Below are 24,669 nucleotides of genomic sequence, written 5' to 3'. Positions count from 1 at the left end.
TCTGGCCTGATGGTTGAGAATATAGGCAGCCTGTCTCAAAAACTCCACAGAATTAACTCCTTGACTGAACAGAAGGAAGTATCAACTTCATGAGGGGAAATGTGAGCAGGGTCGAGACTACTCTACCCCCCAGCCCAGGATTTGTACCTTTGTTTTTTTCCTATGGTTTTGGATTCGCTATCTCTTTAGAACCCAGTTCAGAAAATTTGGGAAAGAAAAGAAAAAACAATTTATGGGCACCTGGGTGGCTTAGGTGGCTAAGTGTCTGCGTTCGGCTCAGGTCATGATCCCATCCAGCCGAAGCAGGCTCCCTCTGCCCTTCCCCCCCAACTCATGCTCATGGGCACGCGCTCTCTCTCAAAAATAAAACCATTTTTAAAATCCATCCATTACCTCTCCATGTTAAGGCAAACAATGATAAATGTTGATGTCTTTCTACCAACTTTTCTTAAATGTGATCTTTCATTTATTTAGGAGAGAGAGCAGGTGTGCTGACAGGGGAGGAGCAGATGGGGAGGAGGGAGAGAGAATCTCAAGCAGACCGTCCGCTGAGCTGAGCATGGAGCCTGACACAGAGCATGACCCTGAGATCTTGACCTGAAATCAAGAGTTGGTTGCTTAATCAACTGAGTCACCCAGGTGCCCCTAAATGTAATCTTTCTTAATACACTTGTAATTTCAGTAAGAAATGTATTTTTCTTCCTGCCTCACCACTTAAAATTTAGTGCCCACTTTTTCATGTCCTTAATCTCAATTATCACCATTTTCAACAGAAAAATAGTCCTTTAGACTCATTTACTATAATTTACTTAACCAGTTATGTTAGGCATTTAAAGTGTTTCTAATCTTCTGCTGCTTTAAATAAAAATGTTCATTGGAAAATAATGAATATAGCCTTTTCTCTATTTTGGATTATTTCCTTAAAATCCAGTCTCAATCACGTGGCTTTAAAGTACATGAATTCTGGAAATAAACACAAGTAGTCACAGATAAATATGCACTGAGCAATACATGTCAGTTGAGAGGTAGAACAGAATGTATAGGATTTGGCTCATCCATAGGTCTTATTTATTTATTTATTTTTAAAGATTTTATTTATTTATTCGAGAGAGAGAGAATGAGAGATAGAGAGCACGAGAGGGAAGAGGGTCAGAGGGAGAAGCAGACTCCCTGCCGAGCAGGGAGCCCGATGTGGGACTCGATCCCGGGACTCCAGGATCATGACCTGAGCCGAAGGCAGTCGCTCAACCAACTGAGCCACCCAGGCACCCCATAGGTCTTATTTAAATAGGCAACTCTAGGATGGATCAGTTACAGCATCTTTTTATGGACCAAGGTGATAGAGATAATTGAAGACTTTCGTTTAAAGATTTTACTTATTTGAGAGAGAGAGAGAGAGAGACAGCGAGAGAGGGAACACAAGCAGGCTTCCTGCTGAATGACTCCCTTGGCTATGGGCTCTCCTACCTGATTTTAACTTTGAAGTGTGGGATTCACCTAAACGCAGTGAACTTTTTAAAATCTGCTATATGCCTGGTTCTGTGCCAGGAACTGGTTCAGACAGAGAAGATTTGGGCCCTGCCCTCAAGTGCTGGCAGCCTCAGGTGTGAAAAATACCGTAACAGAAGTACAAAAAGACATACGAGTGACATTCAGGGAAAACTTCAGAAAGCTGAGGACTGGGATGCCTGGGTGGCTCAGTCGGTGAGGCATCTGCCTTTGGCTCAGGTCATGGTCCCAGGGTCCTGGGATCGAGTCCCACATTGGGCTCTCTGCTCAGTGGGGAGCCTGCTTCTCCCTCTGCCTGCTGCCCCCCCTGCTTGTGCTCTCTCTCTTTCTCTGACAAATAAAATCTTTAAAAAAAAAAAAAAAAGATGAGGACCGATGGAATGATTTCTAAAGGATAAAAAGCTCACTAAGGAGAGAATGGAAGGGCTACATCAAGCAAAGGCACAGAGGTGACACAACTGTTTGACATGATGGAGAAAAACTGCAGGATTTCAGTCTTCATGGATGTAAGGTGCAATGAGAGTAGCAGCCAGATGTGGATGGCAAAGAAGAAGGGGAACACACCATCGAGCCTCTTTGGCCTTAACACAGGGCTTAGATTTCACCTGCTAGGTCAAAGTTTCCAAACACCAAAATGAAAGATGATTTTAGGTAGCACAAGGACTACAGCATATGTATTTTTAAATACATAATATCAAAGGACATAAATAACACATCACACTTGGTGATCTCACAAACGTTATTCCTTAGGATGAAACTCATTAAAAAAAGGTAGTCTTTAAAATAAACCATGAGGGTGGTATATAAATGATAAAATACTTTTTTCCACTATGGGGAGCCTTACAGAGTTATAAGCAAAGAAGTAACATGAACTTAGGTTTTAGAAACCTTGCTCTGGTGTAAAGGATGAATTGAAAGGTGAGAAGAATCGCAGGGAAAGCATTAAAACTGTTGCAAAGATCCAGATGAGATATGGTTAGAAGCTGAACTAGGTACAGGGCACCTGGGTGGCTCAGTCAGTTAAGCAACTGCCATCGGCTCAGGTCATGATCCCAGGGTTCTGGGATTGAGCCCCACATGGGACTCTGTTCAGTGGGGAGCCTGCTTCTCCCTCTTCCTCTGCCTGCTGCTTCCTGGGCTTGTGCTCTCTTTCTCTGTCAAATAAATAAATAAAATCTTCAACAACAAAAAAAGAAGCTGAACTAGGTAGAGAGAAATGAAGAAAAAAAAAGATTTAAGAGACTTTTAGGATACTGGGATCAAGGGATGTGGAGAGAGACTGATCACAGAGAAACAGAAATAGGAGAGCCTTGGATGATTCCAGAATTGTAGCTTTGCAGACTGGGGTGGAAAGAAGAAAGGAGGTTTTTGTTACTATTTGTGTTAGGAGGGGGAAGAGGAGTGGATCTATAATTTTATTTTATTTTTTTTAAAGGTTTTTTTTTTTCCTTTTTTGAGATTTTATTTATTTGACAGAGAGAGAGACACAGCGAGAGAGGGAACACAAGCAGGGGGAGTGGGAGAGGGAGATGCAGGCTTTCCGCTGAGCAGGGAGCCCGATGTGGGGCTGATCCCAGGACGCTGGGAACATGACCTGAGCCAAAAGGCAAATGCTTAACAACTGAGTCACCCAGGTGCCCCCGGATCTCTTAATTTTAGAGGCATGTAGATCCTAGGACTTCAGATGAACACTTTGATGTTGTGAGAAAAAAAATAATGAAAGTTTCAGTTCAAGAGGGTAGGAACTAACAGATACTTGATGTAAGGGCACTTGTAAATTCCCAGCACAGGGGCGCCTGGGTGGCTCAGATGGTTAAGCGTCTGCCGAACTCTTGGGATAGAGAGCCCCCCCCGGCCACCCCTGGCTCTGCGGGGAGCCTGCTTCTCCCTTCTCCCTCTGCTCATGCTCTCTCTCTCTCCGTATCTGTGTCGCAAATGAATAAATAAAATAAAAAAAAAATTCCCAGCACAGACTGTGTACCTGAGGGATAAATGTTAGAGATAATCATTACCTTTTCTAGCCCTCTGTAGAGGGCTTGATCTTTGGTTATATATTTTTCAAGTGGGACTTGTTAACTAAAGTTCTGACTACTTTTTAATGTATTTCCTTTTAAGAGTAAGTTACTGAACAGAAAAAAGACGACTTACAAAGCCTCTAAGTACTACTGTTAAATATTCTCAACACAGATTACAAGGCATCAACATATAATTACAGGAACAAATTATCTTTGTTGTGAGAGGCGCACAGGACGTTTTCCTTTCCAAGGTGAAAGATGGTATAGGATTAATAACCAGTCTGCACACATTATTCTTTAAAAGAAAGGTCCAAGAGCTTGCAGTTCTTGCTCAGTACAGAACTGTTCCCTCCCTCTAGGTTCCCTTAGAACTTCATTATAGCATAGTGTTTTAATTTTGCAATTTCATCCTTTTCTTTCAAACTAGACTGTGAACTCCTTGAGAGAAAGGGTTTTCTTACTCATTTTATATCATCAGAGACCAATGTCTTACATATTGTTGGGGTTTAATTAATAATAATTGAATACTTCAGTGAAGCAAAACATAGGGATGTAAGAACAAGCATTATTTATTTAGTATTAACGCCAGGCTGCGCGTTCAACGTTACCTCATTTTACTCTTATAACAGCCTTTAAAGTTGAGAAAGTGGTACAGTTATCCGTTGGGCAGAGGTGATCTGGGTGAAACCCTAGGAAGAGACACCGCTATTCTCGCGAGCATACTACTGTAAAAGTCAGGATTGGTACTGCCTAGGTCAGACCCTAACTCCACAACGTGCCTGTGTGTGACCTTCCCCAAACCACGACCCAACTGGTCTCAGTCGCAGCGATATTCCCCGACCTGCTGACCAGAGACCAGCATCTCGCACGCTGCTTCAGGCCCGTATCCCCTTCCTGTCCCTCTCCGCCTTTGGACCTCAGGACTGAAGGCGACCCCGCTAACACCGACGTTCGGCGCTGACCTTAGCTTTTACTCTGCGGTCCGGGAGTTGAGGATCTACAGTTCAGCGCGGCCATCCTCACCGGCTCCCCCCAGACACAGCCTGGCCCAGGCGCCCGCTCCCGGCGCCAAGCTCCCGGACTCACAGGCGACGGCCGCGAGCCCCTCGCCGGCGGGGGCGTGCCTCCCAACGGGCCGCGCAGGGCCCCGGGCGCAGTCGTGAGGCGCAGCTCCGCAGCATGGCTCCGAGGGCGCGCGGGGCTCCCGCAAACACAGTTGCGGGACTCGCCCGCTAGCCGGCTCTTCACGTGACCGACGGGCCACGTGACCCAGGGGCGCGGCGTGAGGCGAGCCGGGGGGGGGGGGGGCGGCCTTAGGTCTCGAGAGACTTTGTGCCCGCGCCAGGCCCTCCGGCCCAACTACTGTTAAGCAACACCCCCCGCCCCGGCTGGATGGGAAAGGGAGCGAGGCCGGGAAAGTGGGGAGGCCGGGAGGGCCAGCACCGGCTCGCCCGCGGTTGCCTCCCCCCGCCGCAGCTCCAGCCTACGCCCCGCCCCCGATCCCTCCCGACCGGCGCAGCCGAATTCTGGGCGTGTAACCATGAAGTTCTTCTCCCTCCGGGAGAAGACAAAAAGCCCTCGGGCAGGTGGGAGCGCACCCTCGGAGCTGTTTCTTGCGGGCCGCGGACATTTCCCTGGGATCGGGTTGGTATTGATTTGTAAAGAGCCTTCCGCCTCCTAAGTGCATTTATACGCTTAAAATGCTCCTTCTCTGCCTTTTCCGGTGCCCCTCGTCTCCCGCCCCCTTAAAGCCCCCGGCCGAGCTAAAAGTCCTCTAAGTCATGCTTTTTTTTTTTTTCAAAAAGAGAACTCATAGCACTTGAAGGATGTGTTCATCTCTAGCTTTGGAGACAGGCCTGAGCTCAAACTCCCCTCCACAACCTAACACCTTGTAGGGACTCTGCACCTGGCCTCTGTTTCTTCATCTGTCTGTTGAGAATACTAAAAAGTGCACAACAGGATCTTCCCTTTCAGTGGGAGTCACGAAGTAGAAGTTAGCAGAAGTTACCTTGTAGTTCCCTCAGGAAACTGCCCCCAGGGGCGCCGGGGCGGCTCAGTCCTTTAAGCGTCTGCCGTTAGCTCAGGTCATGAGGGGTCCTGGCATCCAGGCCTGCCCCTGGGGTTCCCTGCTCAGCGGAGCCTACTTCTCCCTCGGCCCCTGCCCCCCTGCTTGCGCTCTCTGGCGCTCTCTGGTGCTCTCCCGTGCGCGCGCGCTCTCTCTCTCCAATAAATAAAATCTTAAAAAAAAAAGAAAGAAAGAAAAAGAAACTGTTCCAGGCCAGTGGTGTGCTGGAGCTGGCTCCTACAAGCTCATGGGAGCAGACTTAAAAATTCAGAATTTGGGGGTTCTGGGTGGCTCAGTCGGTTGGGCACCTGCCTTCTGCTGGGGTCCTGGTCCCAGGGTCCTCGATTGGAGCCCCGCATGGGGCTCGCTGCTCAGTGGGGACCTGCTTCTCCCTCTCCCTCTGCCTCCCTCCTCGCCCGCTTGTGCTCTCTCTCAAAAAAAATTCAGAATTTGGCTAGCCAGTCCTTAAGTACTGCTATTATTAAAATTTAAATTATGTCATGGGGCCTGAGTGGCTCAGTCACTTAAGTGGCTGCCTTGAGCTCAGGTCAAGATTTCAGGGTCCTGGGTTGGAGCCCCACATTGGACTCCCTGCCTAGCTCCTAGTCTGCTTCTCCCTCTGCCCCTCCCTCATGCTTGCGCGCCCACTCTGTCTACTATAAATAAATCTTTTAAAAAAATTATGTCAACTTACAATCGAATAAATTGTATCAAAAACAAAAGTGTTTGATACTAAAATCTGTAACGTCCTAATTACTACATTTTAGTACCATCTGTGCTCTTGGGGTTATTTACCTTTATCGTATTTGTGTGGTGGAAATAGGCTCATATCTTCCCAGCGTCCTCTTTCAGTCACATCACCTGGCGGCTTGAAATCCACTGCATGGGAGTATTCACTCAGAAACTGCATATGAGGGCCTTCTCTCCTTTTTAAAAAACATTTACCAATATACTATTAGTCCATCCTGAACTGAGGTCTTAAAACCCTAAGGGTTGCTAACATAATAGGTTACTAAAATTGCTTACACCCGGCACATCATTCATTACATGAATTTTCCCAGCAATACACCTCTCACCACTCACATAGTAAAGGTGGAATGGGAGGGACCATTATCAGGGAAGATATATCAGAGATAAATAAACTTGGCTTTGGGCTTGGCGCTAAATTCAGAGAGCCCCCTTCTACTTTTTTTTTGTGAGCAATTAGTATCCATGAAACTAATTTCCAATTATTCCAGCACCCTTTGTTGAAAGGCTCTCTTTTCTCCGTTCAATTGTCTTTTCACCTGGGTCAAAAACTGGTTGTCCCTATATGTTTGGGTCTATTGCTTGGACTCTGTGTCCTGTACGTTAAGCTAGTTATCTTTCTTGATGCTAATCCCATACTGTCTTTATTCCTGTGGCTTGAAATTATTTTCAAATTTGTTTTCCTTTTTCAAAGTTGTTTTGGCTATTCTAGATATTTTGACTTTCCATCGGAACTTTAGAATCAGCTTGTCAATATCTACAAAAAAACTGCTGAGATTTTGAATTGACATCTCAGCAAATGGAGTCTGCTCCTGAAAGTTGTATTTCATCTACAAGTCTTCTATGAACAAGTTATGTCTTCTCTTCCCATGTATTTAAATCATATGTAATATCTCTCAACAATGTTTTGTGATATAGGTCTTGTACATCTTTTGCCATACAGACATACCTTGTTTTTGTGTGATTCTCTTTATTGTGCTTTGCAGATCTGTGTTTTTACAAATTGAAGATTTGTGGCAACCCTACATGGAGCAGGTCTGTTGGTGCCATTTTTCCAACAGTATTTGCTCACTTCATGTCTCTGTGTCACATTTTGGTATTTCTTCAATATTTCAAACTTTTTCATTATTATTATATTTGTCATGGTGATCTGTAATCAGTGATTATGACTCACTGAGTGCTCAGATAATGGTTAGCATTGTGTAGCAATACAGTATTTTTAAGTTATGTACATTGCTTTTTTAGACATAATGTTATTGCACATTTAATAGACTACAGTGTAAGGGTGCCTGGGTGGCTCAGTTGTTAGGCGTCTGCCTTCAGCTCAGGTTATGATCTCGGGGTCCTGGGATCAACCCCGCATTGGGCTCCCTGCTTAGCGGGAAGCCTGCTTCTCCCTCTCCCACTCCCTCTGCTTGTGTTCCCTCTCTCGCTGTGTCTCTGTCAAATAAATAAATAAATAAATAAATAAATAAATAAATAAATAAATAAAATCTTTAATAGACTACAGTGTAGTGTAAACCTAACTTTTATATGCACTGGAATACCAAAAAACAGCATTTGACTTGCTTTATTGTGATATTCGCTTTATTGTGATGGGTTGGAACCCAACCTACAATATCCTGAGGTATGCCCGAATTTATCTTTAAGTATTTCATATGTATGATGTTATTATAGATAATATTTTTTATCTCAATCCTTGATTGTTCACTGCTAGTATATGGAAATACAGTTACTTTTTAGGGGTGCCTGGGTGGCTCAGTTGGTTGAGCGTCCAACTTGATTTCAGGTCATGATCTCAGGGTCTTGGGATCCGGCCCTGTATAGAGCTCTGCACTCAACCAGGAGTCTCCTTCTGTCTTCCTCTCCTTTTGCCCCTCTCCCCATTCACACACACACTCTCTTTTCTTTCTCTCTCTCTGTAAAACAAATAAATCTTTAAAAAAAAGAAATACAATTACTTTTTATATATTCATCTTTTATCTACAAACTTGCTAAACTCATTGGTTAGTTCTAGCAATTTCTTAATAGATTCCTTACATTTTCTACATAGATGAAGATGTTATCTGTGAATACTTTTACTTCTTTTTTACTATCCATACAGCTTTTATTTCTTTTTTTGTCTTATTGCACTGGCTAGAATCTCCAGTACAATGTTAAATAGTAGTGATGAAAACAGACATCCTTGTCTTATTACTGATCTTAGGGGGAAAGTATTCAGTCTTTCACCATTAAGTATGATCTTAACTGGAAGGTTTTTGTAGATGCTCTTTAACAGGTGGAGAAGTCCCTCCTATTCCTAGTTTGCTAAGAGTTTCTGTTGGTGGGTGTTGGATTTGATCAAATGCTTTTTCTACATATTGAGATGATCAGGGTTTTTTTTTGTTTGTTTGTTTCATACCGGGGTGCCTGGGTGGTGCAGTTGGTTGAGGCTCCAACTCTTGGTTTTGGCTTGGGTAGTATCTTGGGGTCATGGGTTTGGGGCCCACTTTGGGCTGTGCTCTCAGTGCAGAGTCTGCTTGAGTTCCTCTCCTTCTGCCTCAACCCCCCCCCCGCCACACGTGCTCTCTTTCTCTCAAATAAATAAATAAAACTTAAAAAAAATAAGTAAAATAAAATCTGTTTCATATCATGAATTACACTGATTTTTTTCTTTGTCCTCTGACCATGTGTTTCTAATGATCTCTACATGTGAATCTGTTCTTCACAGCAGAGATTACATAGAGCTAAACACATGATTTGTAGAGGAAGAAAAACAGTATTTCAAGACTAAATATGTGGAAGAGACCAGTGCCAGCTGTCTTTATGTTTGCTAAAATAAAGTTTAGAGATGTAACTGAGACTTGTGCTCAAAAGGAAAATTAGGTATAAATAATTCAGATCAAAATAGGACTCAGTTGTTGATAAATAAAATCTGTATAAGTGTATGTGGTTTCAAATAAATAGAACAGATAAAATAAAAAACGTGCATATGTGGAAACTGAAATGCAGGATAGGCATGTATATGTCATATGAATGTGTATATACATATGTCATATGAAAGATAGTGTGTGTCATGATTAAAAATGCAGGTGTGGGGGGTGCCTGGGTGGCACAGTAGGTTGAGGGTCCAGCTCTTGGTTTCAGCTTGGGTCATGATTTTGGGGTTGTGAGATCCAGCCCCAGTCTGGCTCCGCACTCAGTACGGAGTCGGCTTGGGAGACTCTCTTCCCCTGCTTCTGCCCTTCCTGCTTGTGCTCTTTCTCTCGCTCTTTCACTCTGTCTAAAATAAATAAATAAATCTTTAAAAAAAGTGCAGGTGTGGATTCCAGAATCAAACATCTGGATCCAAATCCTGTCTTTGACATAATACGTGTGGCCTTGGGCAAGTTACTTATTTAACTACTCTGTGCCTCAATTTCCTAACTTGTGAAATTGAGATTACTTTCTACAGTTGCAGGAAGGATTAAATGAGACAATACATAAAAAGTCCTGGAAACAAAGCAAATGCCTATTAAATATTACCTATTATTGTGTACAAAATACATGTAAGACTTAATTCATGAGTACTGCAGGCAATTGATTTCATGTGATATCTACTGCCTTTTTGGCCTGTTTCCACTCCCCATGCCTTTTCTGCACTCCTGGGGAGTGCACCCTCAAAAACCATTTGTTTTTCCTTTAGGGCAGCCTGGAGTGCCTGAAGAATGTTACATATATCCCAAAGTCGGGGGGGAGGCGTTTGTAGGGTGCCAGCTTCCGCTTTGTCCTCAGCTTGCCTTCTGCTCCCTCATCATTACTATTTCTTCCCTCGTGGCCTTTATGGATGCTCTTTCTTCCCTCTCTCTTTTTAAAAGGATTTTATGTATTTATTTGAGAGAGAGACACAGAAAGCATGAGCTGGGAGAGGGGCAGAAGGAGAAGGAGAGGAATAAGCAGACTCCCTGCTGAGCCCAGACCCCTGTGTGGAGCTTGATCCCAGGACCTCAAGATTATTACCTGAGTGAAAGCAGATGCTTAAACTTTTTACTCTTGGACGCTTTTAGGTATTTCTCTTTATCACTGTTTTGTTTTTTAGCAAATTGGTTATGATTTGCCTTGATGTGGTTTTTTCATATTTCTTGTGTTTGGGGTTCATTGGGATTCTTGGGTCTGTGGATTTATAATTTTCATTAAGTTTGGAAAATTGTCAGCCATTACTTCTTCAACTGTATTTTCAGTTCTCCCTTCTCTTCCCTTCTTTTAGGGACTCCAAATACTTGTATATTAGGCCACTTAACATTGTCTTGCAGCTCACTAATGCTCTTTCTTTCCAAATCTCATTTAAAATACTTACCTTTTCTCTCTTCCATTTTGGGTAGTTTTTATTGCTATGCCTTCAAGTTCACTAATCTTTTTCCTTCTGAAATATTTAAACTGCTGTTAAATTCCATCAGTGTATTTTTCATGTAAGACGCTGTAACTTGATTTGGGTCTTTTTTATAACTGCCTTTCCTCTACTTAAGCTTTTGAACTTACAGAATACAGAGATAATAACTGTTTTATGTCATTTTATGCCACTTCTAACATCTGTGTCAGTTCTGGGTTGATTTTGGTTGGTTGATTTTTCTCCTCAATATGGGTTAGATTTTCCTGAGTGTGTATGCCTGATAATCTTTGATTAGAAGAGGAAGGGCTGAATGTCAGACATTGTGAATTTTACCCTGTTGGGTACCTCATAGTTTTGTATTCCTGTAAACCTTTTTTTCCCTGTTTTTTTTTTTTGTTGTTGTTGTTTGTTTGTTTTGTTTTCTTATAAACATTCTTGAGCTTTGCTCTGGGATGCAGTTAATTTATTTGGAAACAATGTGATCCTTTGATCCTTTTGAGTCTTGCTTTTAAGATTCCTTAGGAAGGATTAGAGTAGCATGTAGTCTAGGGCAGGATTTCTCAAACTCAGCACTGACTTTGGGCCACGTGGTGCTTTGTTGTCAGGAGGCTGTCCTGTGCACACAGGATGCTTACTAACATTCCTGGCCTCCCCACTAGATGCTGGTAGCACCTCACTGCTAGTCCTGATAGTCAAAAATGTGTCTACACATTACCAAATGTTCCCTGGAGGAGGGGAGCAAATTTACTCCAGGTTGAGAACCATTGGTCTAGGGCTAATTATTTCCAACTACTGAAGAAAGACTCTATCCAATGTCCTGTGAACCATGAGGTTTTCCAGTTTAGCTGTTGGGAACAGGCTCTTTTCTGGCCCTATGTGAGTGCTGGGCACTGTTGCCCCTGGTTCTCTCAACAGTTTTTCCCCAGTCAATGGGGTAGTTTCCTCAGACACAGACACCAGTCAATACTCTGAATGTCCTCCCTACATCTCAGAGTATTTTGTCTGTGTAGATCTCTCCTCTCTGGCACTCTGTCCCACAAACATGGCCACCTTGGGCTCCCATACTCTCACCTGGGTTTCTCTTCCCTATGTCACACCCTGGAAACCCCCTTGAGTTCATTGTAGGGCTCTGTCCTACAATCCCAAGTTCTCAGGAATCACTGTCCTCTATTGTCTGATGTCCAGTGTCTTTTTTTTTTTTTTAAGATTTTATTTATTTATTTGACAGAGAGAGACACAGCGAGAGAGGGAACACAAGCAGGGGGAGTGGGAGAGGGAGAAGCAGGCTTCCTGTGGAGCAGGGAGCCCGATGTGGGGCTCGATCCCAGGCTCCTGGGATCATGACCTGAGCCGAAGGCAGACGCCCAACGACTGAGCCACCCAGGTGCCCCTGATGTCCAGCGTCTTGAAAATTGTTGTTTCATATATTTTTTGTATGTGTGGTTTTTGTTTTTGTTTTTTTTTTTTAGATGGAGGGAGAGTGTTCTTTAAGGTGAGAGGGTAAATCTAGTCCTTGTTACTGCATCTTGGCCTCAAGCAGATTCTTTAATTAATTAATTAATTTTTATTTATTTATTTTTAAGAAACTAGGCTTTTTTTTTAAAGATTTTATTCATTTATGTGACAGAGAGAGAGAGAGCACAAGCAGGGGGAGCAGCAGGCAGAGGGAGAAGGAGGCTCCCTACCAAGCAGGGAGCCCGATGTGGGGCTTGATCCCAGAACCCCAGAATCACGACTGGAGCTAAAGGGAGACACCCAACTGACTGAGGTACCTAGGTGTGCCTATTTATTTATTTTTAAAGTGTTTATTTATTTATTTGACAGAGAGAGAGAGTGCACAAGCAGGGGGAGCGGCAGGCAGAGGGAGAGGGAGAAGCAGGCTCTCTGCTGAGCAGGGAGCCCATTGCAGGGCTCCAACCCAGGACCCCAGGATCATGACCTGAACCAAAGGCAGATGCTTAACCGTCTGAGCCACCCAGGCACCCCGTATTTATTTATTTATTTATTTTTAAATATTTAATTTATTTGTCAGAGAGAGAGAGAAACAGAGTAAGCACAAGCAGGGGGAGGGGCAGAGGGAGAAGCAGACTCTCTGCTGAGCAGGGAGCCCGATGGGGGACTCCGTCCCAGGACTTTGGGATCATGACCTGAGCCAAAGGCAGCTGCTTAACTGACTGAGCCACCCAGGCTTCCCACCCCCTGTATTTATTTTGTGAGAGAGAGAGAGAGAGGGCAGGGTGAGTGGCAAAGGGAGAGGGAGAGAGAATCTCAAGCAGACCCCACACTGAGTACAGAGCCTGATTCGGGGCTCAACCCCATGACCCTGAGATCGTGACCTGAACTGAAATCAAGAGTCCGAGGCTTAACCAACTGAGCCATCCAGGCGCCCCTGATATTTAAATTTTTCCCCATAAATTTAAATAGTTGTAAGGTTTATAGTATTTTGTGTATTGTATAATGAATATATACTTCAGATATATTTTCTCTTTTTAGAAAAAGATTTATGTGGAGCCTGGGTGGCTCAGTCATTAAGCGTCTGCCTTGGGCTAAAGTCACAATACCAGGGTCCTGGGATCGAGCCCTGCATCAGGCTCCCTGCTCAGCGGGAAGCCTGCTTCTCCCTCTCCCATTCCCCCTGCTTGTGTTTCCTCTCTCACTGTGTCTCTCTCTGTCAAATAAATAAATAAAATCTTTAATAAATAAATAAATAAAATCTTTAAATAAAATCTAAAATAAATAAAAAGATATTTATTTGAGAGAGAGAGAGTGCGCGAGAGCAGGGGGAGGGGCAGAGGGAGAGGGAGAGAGGCAGACTCCCCTCTGACCAAGAACCAGGTGCGGGCCTTGATCTCACCACCCTGAGGTCATGACCTGAGCAGAAATCAAGTGTTAGGCGGTTAACTGACCGAGCCACCCAGGCTCCCCTTTCAGATATATTTTCATCAAAATCTTACTGGCTGCAAATTTAGCTTATTCAAGTTTTGGAAAATGTTTGCCATATGAACTAATTGGCAAAATCCAGTCAAATTGGACTTTCCATTAGAAAGTGTCATTTTTCAGTTCAAATAATGGTGTTAATATGTATCCCTCTGATAAATTATTTCACTTCTGAATTTTAAGGTAAATTCTGAATCTTGCATTTGTACATTACCTGGGTGACAATAAGATGCTGGCATTTAATGTTTCTTGCTGAATTTCTCTCAGATTTGCTGTCATTAAGACTTCCTTAGGAAGGATGAATTTATTTTTATTTTTATATTTTTAAAATTTTAATTCCAGTGTTGTTAATGTACAGTGTTATATTGGTTTTAGGAGTACAGGGGTGCCTGGCTGGCTCAGTTGGTAGAATATGCGACTCATGATTTCAGGATTATGAGTTTGAGCCCCACGTTGGGTGTAGAGATTACTTAAGAATAAAATCTTTAGGGGTGCCTGGGTGGCTCAGTCAGTTGAACATCTGACTTTTGATTTCCACTCAGGTCACAATCTCAGGGTTGTGGGATTGAGTCCCACAGTGGGCTCTGTGCTCAGCGGGGAGTCTGCTTAAGATTCTCTCTTTCCCTCTCCCCTTGCCCCTGTTTGTGTTCTCTATCTCTCTCTAAAATAAATAAAATAAAATAAACAAACAAATAAATAGAATCTTAAAAAAACCCCCAAAGTGTGCAATATAGTAATTCAACAATTCTATACATTACTCAGTGCTCATCATGATCAGTATTCTGCCTTGTGTTCTCTTCCAGGAATTTTATGGTTTCTAGTCTCACATTTAAATCCTTGATCCATGTTGAGTTTATTTTTGTGTATGGTGTAAGAAATGGTCCAGTTTCATTCTTTTACATGTAGCTGTCCAGTTTTCACAATATCGTTTATTGAAGACACTATTTTTTTCCATCAGATATTCTTTCCTCCTTTGTTGAAGATTAATAGACCATATAATTATGGATTTATTTCTGCAGTTTCTGTTCTATTCTATTGATCGATGTGTCTATTTTTGTGCCAGTACCATACTGTTGTGATTACTGCAGCTTTGTAATATAACTTAAGTTTGGAATTGTGATGTGTCCAGATTTGTTTTTCTTTTTTAAGATTGCTTTGGCTATTCTGGTTCTTTTTTGGTTCCATAGAAATTTTAGGATTGTTTGTTCTAGTTCTGTGAAAAATGCTGTTGGTATTTTGCATTAAATCTGTAGATTGCTTTGGGTAGTATAGACATTTTAACAATATTTGTTCTTCCAACCCATGGCATAGAAGCATGGAATGTCTTTCCATTTCTTTTTTTTTTTTTAAGATTTTTATTTATTTATTTTAGAGGGAGAGGCTGTGAGCAGGGGGAGGGGCAGAGAGAGAGGGAGAAAGAGAGAATCTCAAGCAGACTTCGAGCTGAGCACAGAGCCCAGTGCAGGGCCAATCTCATGACCCTGAGATGGTGACTGAGCCACCCAGGTGCCCTGTCTTTCTATTTCTTTGTGTTGTCTTCAATTTCTTTCCTCAGTGTTTTATAGTTTTCAGAGTACTGGTCTTTCACCTCTTTGGTTAAGTTTATTCCTAGGTATTTTATTATTTTTGGTGCAGTTGTAAATTGAATTATTTTCTTAACTTCTCTTTCTTCTGCTTCATTATTAGTGTATAGAAATGCAACAGATTTGCTGGATTTCATCATTCATTTCATGACCTGAGCTGAAATCAAGAGTCAGACACTTAATCAACTGAGCCACCCAGGTACCCCTGTTGGGAGTTTTTTGATTACTGATTGAATCTCCTTGCTGGTAATTGGTCTGTTCAAATTTTCTATTTCTTCCTGCTTTAATTTTGTTAGGTTATTCGTTTCTAGGAATTTATCCATTTCTTCTAGGTTGTCCAATTTGTTGGCATATAATTTTTCATAATTTCTCTTAAAATTATTTGTATTTCTGTGGTATTGGTTGTTATTTCTGCTCTTTCATTAGTGATTTTGTTTACTTGAGTCCTTTCTCTTTTCTTTTTGATGACTCTGGCTAGAGGTTTATCAATTTTGTTGATCTTTTCACAGAACCAGCTCCTGGTTTCATCGAACTGTTCTGTTGTTTTTTTAGTTTCTGTATCATTTATTTCTGCTCTAATATTTATTATTCCCTTCTTTCTGCTGGTTTGGGGTTTTGTTTCTTCTTTTTCTAGCTCCTTTAGGTGTAAAGTTATGTTGTTTATTTGAGATTTTTCTTGCTTTCTGAGGTTGGCCTGTATTGCTATTAGAACTGCTTTTAGAACTGCTTTTGCTGCATCCCAAAGATTTGGGACTGTCATGTTTTCATTTCCTTTTTTTTAAATAAAGATTTTTATTTATTTATTTGAGAGAGAGAGAGAGAGAGAGAATGAGCAGTGGGGAGGGGCAGAGGAAGAGAGAGAGAGAAGCAGACTCCCTGCTGAGCACGGAGCCCGATATGAGCTCCATCCCAGGACCCTGGGATCATGACCTGAGCCAAAAGCAGACACTTAACCGACTGAGCCACCCAGGTGCCCTGTTATATTTTATTTTCATTTGTTTCCATGGCTTTTTTTTTTTTTTTGAGAGAGAGAGGAGTGCATGAGCGAGGAGGGGCAGAGGGAGAGGGAGAGAGAGAATCTTAAACAGGCTCTAAAATCAAGAGTCAGATACTTAACTGACTGAGCCACCCCTCCATGTCATTTTTTACTTTTTCTTTGATTTCTTGGTTAACCCATTCATTGTTTAGTTTCCATGTTATTTAACCACCATGAATTTGTGCTCTTCCCAGATTTTTTCTTGCGGTTGATTTCTAGTTTCATAATATTGTGGTCAGAAAAGATGTATGGTATGGCTTCAATCTTTTTGAATTTGTTGAGACTTGTTTTGTGGCCTAATATGTGATCTATTCTAGAGAATGTTCCATGTGCACTTGTAAAGAATGTGTATTCTGCTGTTTTAGGATAGAATAGATCCATCTAGTCAGATGTGTCATTCAACACCACTCTTTCCTTGTTGATTTTCTGTTTGGATGATCTGTCCACTGATGTAAGTAGAGTGTTAAAGTCTCCTACTATCATTGTATTACTGTTGATTAGTTCTTTTGTATTTGTTATTAACTGTTTTATGTATTTGGGTGGTTCCATGTTGGGTGCATAAATATTTATAAGTGTTATATCTTCCTGTTGGATTGTCCCCTTTATTATTAGATAGTGTCCTTTGTCTCTCGTTACAGTCTTTGTTTTAAAGCCTATTTTGTCCGATATTAGTATTGCTACCCTGGCTTCCTTTTGACATCTGTTTGCATGATAAATGTTTCTCCATTCCCTCACTTTCAGTCTGCAGGTGTCTTTGAGTCTGAAATGAGTCTCTTCTGGCAGCATATAGATGGATCTTGTTTTTTAACCACTCTGTCACCAAATGCCTTTTAATTGGAGCATTTAGTCCTTTTATATTCAAAGTAGTTATTGATAATATGTATTTATTGCCATTTTTTTTACTTGTTTTATGGTTTTTATAGTTTTTTTCTGGTCCTTCTCTCTTTCATGGTTTGCTGACTTTCTTTGGTGATATACTTGGATTCCTTTCTCTTTATTCTTTGCATATCTATTACTGGTTTTTGATTTGTGGTTACCATTAGGTTTTTTTAATATAACATCTTCTGCATATAGCACTCTATATGAAGTTGATGGTCACTTAAGTTTAAACCCATTCTTTACTCCTTTCCTCCCCACATTTTGGGTATATGGTGTCATATTTTATATCCTTTTATTTTGTGAATCCCTTGACTGATTTTTAAAAAAAAATTTATTTATTTATTTGACAGAGAGAGAGAGAACAAGCAGGGGGAAGGGCAGAGGGAGAAACAGATTCCCTGCTGAGCAGGGAGCCTGACGCGGAACTCCATCCCAGGACCCTGGGATCATGACTTGAGCCGAAGGCAGATGCTTAACTGAGCCACCTAGGCGGCCCTCCCTTGACTGATTTTTATAGATTATACAAAATCTGCTTTTGTGGTTCCTATTTTTCGTACTCTCACTTATGATCTTCCTTTCTACTCAAAGAGTCCCCTTTAATATTTCTTGTAGGTCTGGTTTAGTGGTCATGAATTCCTTCAGTTTTTATTTGTCTGAACAACTCTTTCTCTCTCCTTCTATTCCAGATGATAGTCTTGCTGGATGAGTATTCTTGGCTGCAGATTTTTCCCATTCAGCACTTTGACTATATCATGCCAAGGAATTGTTATCCCCAGGGTAGTGCACCAAAGTGAGATTCTGGATGGCAAAGGGTGCGGGTTGGTGGGGAGCAGGTGGTGAGGAAAGGGGAGGTTAGAAAGAGGACTATTTCAGGCAGATGCAATTTGTGTGCATCATTACTATGTTGATGTAGTATCTAGAGGTATTGGATGGTTCTTATTGTCCTTTTAACGAAGAGGCAAGAGGGAGAGTTTTGCCTTGAGTGGCCAGACAGAGGGCGTTGTCATTTTCTAACCGTCATACGCGCTCCCCACATGGTTTCCCTTTCAGGGAATACCCCAGACTCTTTCCAGCCTCAGGCCTTCTTGTATGTTGTTCCTCTTCTGGCAGTGCTCTTACCCCCAGCTCTTCACCTGGCTAGCTCCAACTAATCCTCTGGTGTCAGCATAATTGTCACTTTCTTAGGGATGCCTTCCCTGACAAGTGTATCAGAGGCAATGCTAGGTGCTGCACATTGGATATTTTATCTAATCCGAATTACGTCCTTGTTAAGTTCTCCCACAGTAGCTGGGACTTTTCCCTTAAAGCACTTAGCATACTTTAGAATTAAGTATATATTTGTGTGCCCTCTGCTTCCCTCAGGAGACTGTGAGCTTTCTCCAGCTTTCTCCAGCCCTGCATCTCTAGTGTCTGGCACAGTTATGGACAGATCATGGCACTCAGAAAATAGTTGTCGAATGAACCAATGAATGGGAAACATTTGGAAAGAGGCTGAGGACTCTTCTTCTCTCTTAACCCCCTATCCCTAGATTATCTCATCAATTCCCATGGATGTAAACACTATCTATATGCTGATGCTCCCAACTTTTATCTCTAATTCAAAGCTCTCTTCACTTCATCATTAGGATAATTGTGTGAGACAATTATCATCCCTATTTTACAGATGAAACACCTGGAGAAAATTATATGTCCTGGTGCTATCATCAAAGGTACGGTTTCTTGGATGTTAGGATGCATTCCTAAGAATATTCTGCTGTGTCATTCTTATTACAGAGGGCTGGGTCAGTCTTTTTCAACGTTGCTTTTGCTAACTTCAGAGTTAAAGGCTCCCATAAGATGGTTGATAGATCCAACCATGCTGTTAGATGAAGATTCTGATAGTGAGTGGGATCTGCTGAGCTGGATAAACACCATTCTTTACAGAATTATGTTTTAAGAAAGCTTATTTTTGCCTTGGTATGTCATGACTAATAAAAAGGACCATTTAAAAATACTTATAGGACGCCTGGGTGGCTCAGTCGTTAAGTGTCTGCCTTGGGCTAAGGTCACAATCCCAGGGTCCTGGGATCGAGCCCCACATCGGGCTCCCTGCTCTGTGGGAAGCCGGCTTCTTCCTCTCCCATTCCCCCTGCTTGTGTTCCCTCTCTTGCTGTCTCTCTCTCTCTGTCAAATAAATAAATAAATAATCTTAAAAAAAAAACTTATAAATGGGGGCGCCTGGTGGTTCAGTGGGTTAAACATCCAACTCTTGATTTTGGGTCAGGTCATGATCTCAGGGTTGTGGGATTAAACTCCGTGTCGGGCTCTGTGCTCAGTTTGGACTCTGCTTGTCTCTCTCCCTCTGCTCCTCCCTGCACTCATGCTCTCTCTCTCAAATAAATAAAATCTTTTAAAAAATAAACACTTATAAATGCTCAATACAGATTTTAAGGCAGCAACACGTGACTAAAGAAACATATCTACTTCCATAGTTGTGGGATTGCTGTAGGCCATACTTCCTTTGCTACTGTATGAAACCATTTAGGATTGGGCACTAGCCCAAATGGCTTACGAGTCTTGAAAAGGAAAGCTGCAATAGGTTAATAGTAAAACTGTCCCTGTGTAAGTCACTAAGTCCCTGAGCGGCTGAAGTCTGAGTTAAGTCTTATGGGGCCAAGAGGAGTTGGCCCAGCAGGTGAAGCAGGAGAGGACATTGCAGGTGCAGGGTGTCCAGGAGCAATTCCCAATGATTCCCCAGTGCGGGGAGTCACTCGGCAAGTCCAGGGAGCCACCCGTGGTTTCTGTGGGGCTCGGCGTTGGTTGGGAGGGGATGTAGGGAAAGGTGAGGGTGGAGGAGCAGGCGGGGGTCTTCGAGATCCCGAGGGACCACTACCACCCATACTACTGTGTTGGTGTTTACTCTAGGCCGTGGGGGACCACGGGAGTCCTATTAGCAGAGGAGTGACATTATCTGGTCTGTATTGTAGAACGATCACCATGGAGGCTTTGTGGAAATTACATTAGAATTAGGGATGTGCTTGAGAGTAGAGGGTACTGTTCAAAGTGGGAAAAGAAGCGTGTTTGGGGAGAGGGAAGAAGGAATATCTATTGAGTTGGAGATGTCCAATGGGCAAAGAGAAATGTCAGGAGTTTGAGAGAAAGACTTGAAAATGTCTTTTGATTTATTCACACAGAGCACACACGAGGCCTCTCCCAGAGCTGCTTGGGTGGAGAGAGGCTGGTGGCCAGACTGGAGAGGTGTGTGACATGGGTGGGAGCAAGCAGACAGGACACAGATGGGAATGGACTCACTGCCCCCCAGAAGCCTCCCTGTGAGGAGAAGGGGTGGCAGCCGCTGCAGCAGAAGAAAGGACTGTTTGTTCTTAAAAATGAGGTTCATTTTTGTTGTCGTCCTTTCTTCTTTAATACAGAGAAAATATCAACTATACATGCTAAGAACGTTGAAACAACACAAGTTGTAAACTTGTCAGCCTGCTTGGTGACCAGACTCCTGAGTGGGGAAGAGGGGGGCTGGCACCTACCCTTTGGTGCTTTCTACGCCCGGCCCCTTTCTGTTTAAACCTGCTCTTTCACCCAAAACAATAATGCTAGTGGACACCCTCCTTCCCAGTGCTGCCCCCTTTCTTCTTCCACAGCCCAGCTCTAAAAAACCCTGCATTTCTCAACCCATTATATTCTGTCCCCAGGTACTGCCAAATTGTCATTTACAACTGCCAGATTCAGTGGAGATTTGAAGGCCTCTTCTTACTTGGGTTTCTTCACAGCAGTTAAACGTATTGATCTCTTTTCTTTAAGCTTCCTTTTCTCTGGTTCTCTTAACTCCACCTTATCTAAGTTTAATTCTTGGGTCTCAGGGAAGTGGCTTCTATGTAGAGTCATCAACTTTCTCATTACATCTTGGGATGTCTACCCTCTGCTCTCTTTCTTTTCACGGAGTGCAATCTCACAACCTTGGCTACTCTTTAAATACATTCTGGTAAAAAGCTTGGGTTCAAATCTGGTGAGTGACTATTTTTTTTTCAGGCCCTGTGGAGTAAGGACTCATCCCACACGACTGCCCCACTTAAGATGCAACCTGCAAGTGGGGCACTCCGGCTCCCTTCACTTCTGCCAGCTGACTAAAAACTCAGATGTTCTCACACGCCTCTCCCCATTGAGTTCAATAATTCACAGAACTCAGGAAATCACGTACTTACCATAACAATTTTATCGTAAAAGGTGTAACTTAGGGACAGCCAGATCCAAGGAAGGTGTGTGGGTGGAGGGGGTGATGCAGAGCTTCCATGCCTCTCTAAGCATGCCACCTACCCAGCACCTCAGGTTTACCAACCTGGAATTTCCCCCAAACCCTGTTTTTTTAAAATTGAGATTTCATTATGTAGGCATGATTGGTTAAATCACAGGCCACTGGTGTTTGAACTCAATTTCCAGCCCCTTTCTCTTCTCCAGAGGTCTAGAGGTGGGACTGAAAGTTCCAACCCTCCAGTCCCATGGTTGGCTCTGCAGTCCTGAAGATGCCTAGGGGCTCTGTCTTGAGTCACTTCACTAGCTTACACTCAGGTATAGTTGAAAGGGCCTATTATGAATAACAAAAGACACTGTAGCACTCAGGAAATTCCCCTTTGTGTCTGGGGCATGAGACTCTCTTATTAGTTTTTTTTTTTTTTTTTCCATCTTCTGGGTTGTTCCTTCTCAGTTTCCTTTGAAAGTTAATCTTCCTTGACTAAGCCCTTAAATGTTGGAGGTCTTTAAGACAAGTTTGGTTCATTGATTCACTTCTTGGGTTTATTTAATCAAATGTTTATTGGATATCTATGTATTAGGTTCTCTTCTAAGTGCAGGGGATATAGCGGTGAACAAAATATACAAACATTTTTTAAGAGTCCTTATGGATGTTATGATTCATTCCTCTACCATATGGTTTTCATTAAAGAGTGCTGGCTTGGTCTTTCTCAACATTGCTTTTGTTGACTTCAGAGTTAGAAGGTGATCAGAACTAAGGAAAAAAATAAAGCAGGAAAAGCAGAGAGGGAGTACTAGAATGGGGGTAATCAGGCAAAGGATCCCTGAAAACATGACATTTGAGCAAAGACTTGGTAAAAATAAGGGAGGTTTTGGGAAAATGACAAGTGCAACTACCCTGAGGCAGGAATTTACCTGGTTTTTCAAGGAGTAACAAAGAGGCCACCGTGACCACAAAAAAATGAGTGAAGGAGAATATTATATGGAAAGAGCTAATGGAAGCCAAATTACACAGAGCTTTGTAGGTCATTGTAAAGACTTTGGCTCTTACTCTGAGCAAAACGGGGCACCATTGGAGGCTTTTGTGTAGAGCAGGGGCATGATGTGACTTACATGAGCTGACTTAACAGTATTACCCTGTCCACTAGGTGGACAGTTGACAGGAGGGGGGCCTTTCTTCCCTCTGCCCCCAAACCAGTTTCTTCCCTAGCCCATTTGGAAATCAGTTTCCATCATTCATGCCCAGAAACCTAGATGGCATTCCGAGTCCTCCTTCTATCTCATGCCTCACATCCAACCAGTTACCACTAGTCAAGAAGATCAGTTAGGAAGTTAATGCAGTAATCTAGATGAGAGAGGATGGTGGCTTGGACCAGGGAGGGAGTGATGGTGGTAGTGACTCTAGATCTATTTTGAAGGTAAAGGCAACAGGATTTTTTTTTTAAAGATTTATTTATTTATTTTGAGAGAGTGAGAATGAGAGAGAGAGTACATGAGAGGGGGGAGGGTTAGAGGGAGAAGCAGGCCCCTCGCTGAGCAGGGAGCTCGATGCGGGACTCGATCCCAGGACTCCAGGATCATGACCTGAGCCGAAGGCAGTCGCTTAACCGACTGAGCCACCCAGGCGCCCAAAGGCAACAGGATTTGCTGATGGATTGCAAGTGGAGTGTGAGAGAAAGAAAGGAGTCAGGATGACACCAAGGATTTTGGCCTGGGCATTGGAAGTATGGAACTGCCAGCAACTGAGACAAGGCAGACAGTAAGAGGAATGGGTTTTAGGGGGAAGATCAGGAATTCAGTTTTGGATGCATTAGGTTTGAGATAGACAAACAGATCCATGGACTAGAAAAGAGCATGAAGACACAGACCCACATATATACGGACATCTGATTTACAACCAATGTGTCATTGCAACAGAGCAGGGAAAATACATTCTTTTTAACAAACGGTGCTGGATCCACTGGATAGCTGATGGCAAGAGATGAGCCTTGACCCTCTTTCATGCCATGCACAAAAATCAGTTCCAGATGGGGGTGCCTGGGTGGCTCAGTAAGTTAAGTGTCTGCCTTTAGCTCAGGTTATGATCTCAGGGTCCTGGGATCAGGGCCTGAGTTGGGCTCCTTGCTTAGTGGGGAGTTTGCCCCTCCCTTTTCCCCTGCCCCTCCCCCTGACTCATGCTCGCATGCTCTCTCATATAAATATCTTTTATTTTTTTTTAATTTTTAAAAATAAAAAAAATCAATTCCAGTTGGATTATAGACATAAGCAGGAAAGGTAAAACAATAAAACTTGGAGAACATAGAGGAAGATGTTTAAGACCTTAGAGTAGAAACAGTATTTCTTTTTTTTTTCTTTTTTTTTTTAATTTTTTATTGTTATGTTAATCACCATATATTACATCATTAGTTTTTGATGCAGTGTTCCATGATTCATTGTTTGTTCATAACACCCAGTGCACCATGCAAAACGTGCCCTCCTCAATACCCATCACCAGGCTAACCCATCCCCCCACCCCCCTACCCTCTAGAACCCTCAGTTTGTTTTTCAGAGTAGAAACAGTATTTCTTAACAAGATACCAAAATCTCTAACCATAAATGAAATATATTGATAAATTGGACTTCATTATAGTTAAGAACTTATATTAAAAGATATCAATAAGAGAGTAAAAAGGCAAGCCTCAGAGAAGGAGAAGATACTTGTAAAAATGCATCTGATGAAAGGCTTTATGTAATTTTTTTTTTGAAAGATTTTATTTATTTATTTGACAGAGAGAGACACAGCGAGAGAGGGAACACAAGCAGGGGGAGTGGGAGAGGGAGAAGCAGGCTTCCCGAGGAGCAAGGGATCCTGGGATCATGACCTGAGCAGACGCTTAACGACTAAGCTTAACGACTTAACGCCCCAATATTATCCGTTCCTTAACTCTTTTTAAAAAATAGTGTTATGGGGTGCCTGGGTGGCTCAGTCGTTAAGCGTCTGCCTTTGGCTCAGGTCATGATCCCAGGGTCCTGGGATGGAGACCCGCATCCAGCTCCTTGCTCAGCTGGAAGCCTGTTTCTCCCTCCCACTCCTCCTGCTGTGTTCCCTCTCTCGCTGTCTGTCAAATAAATAAATAAAATCTTTAAAAAATAAAAACATAAAAAATAAAAATTAGTGTTATAAAAACTTTGTGATGATTCAACCTAAGTCCTCTTTTGTTGCTCACTTTTATATGAAAGTAGTTTTCTTGAACTTTTAGAATGAGGTAAGAAAGTGTTTCCAACTTCACAGAGCTCCCTCTGCTGTTTGGTGTAATGTTAAAAACATG

The 24,669-nt window shown here is 42.6% G+C and overlaps 1 protein-coding gene and 1 long non-coding RNA gene across 2 annotated transcripts in view; one reads left to right on the top strand and one right to left on the bottom strand.

Annotated features, from left to right (window-relative positions):
• The window catches only part of THEM4 (thioesterase superfamily member 4), a 39,311-nt gene extending 34,515 nt beyond the window's left edge, over positions 1-4,796 (bottom strand). The window contains exon 1 of the mRNA XM_073888418.1: positions 4,611-4,796. Coding sequence (XP_073744519.1) covers positions 4,611-4,705 — 95 coding nt within the window. The 5' untranslated portion in view covers positions 4,706-4,796. The remainder of the gene's footprint in view (positions 1-4,610) is intronic.
• A 28-nt stretch (positions 4,797-4,824) lies between these two features.
• Positions 4,825-24,669, top strand: part of LOC141371723 (uncharacterized) — a 57,022-nt gene continuing 37,177 nt past the window's right edge. Inside the window, exon 1 of the long non-coding RNA XR_012376893.1 lies at positions 4,825-5,168. This is a non-coding gene — a long non-coding RNA (uncharacterized lncRNA). The remainder of the gene's footprint in view (positions 5,169-24,669) is intronic.

Source organism: Callorhinus ursinus, unplaced genomic scaffold (genome assembly GCF_003265705.2).
Source record: "Callorhinus ursinus isolate GAN/ISIS: 27379988/994484 unplaced genomic scaffold, GSC_fseal_2.0 scaffold90, whole genome shotgun sequence".
NCBI lineage: Eukaryota > Metazoa > Chordata > Mammalia > Carnivora > Otariidae > Callorhinus > Callorhinus ursinus.
Note: the sequence above shows the minus strand (reverse complement) of the source record. Positions and strands in the feature narration are given on the sequence as shown.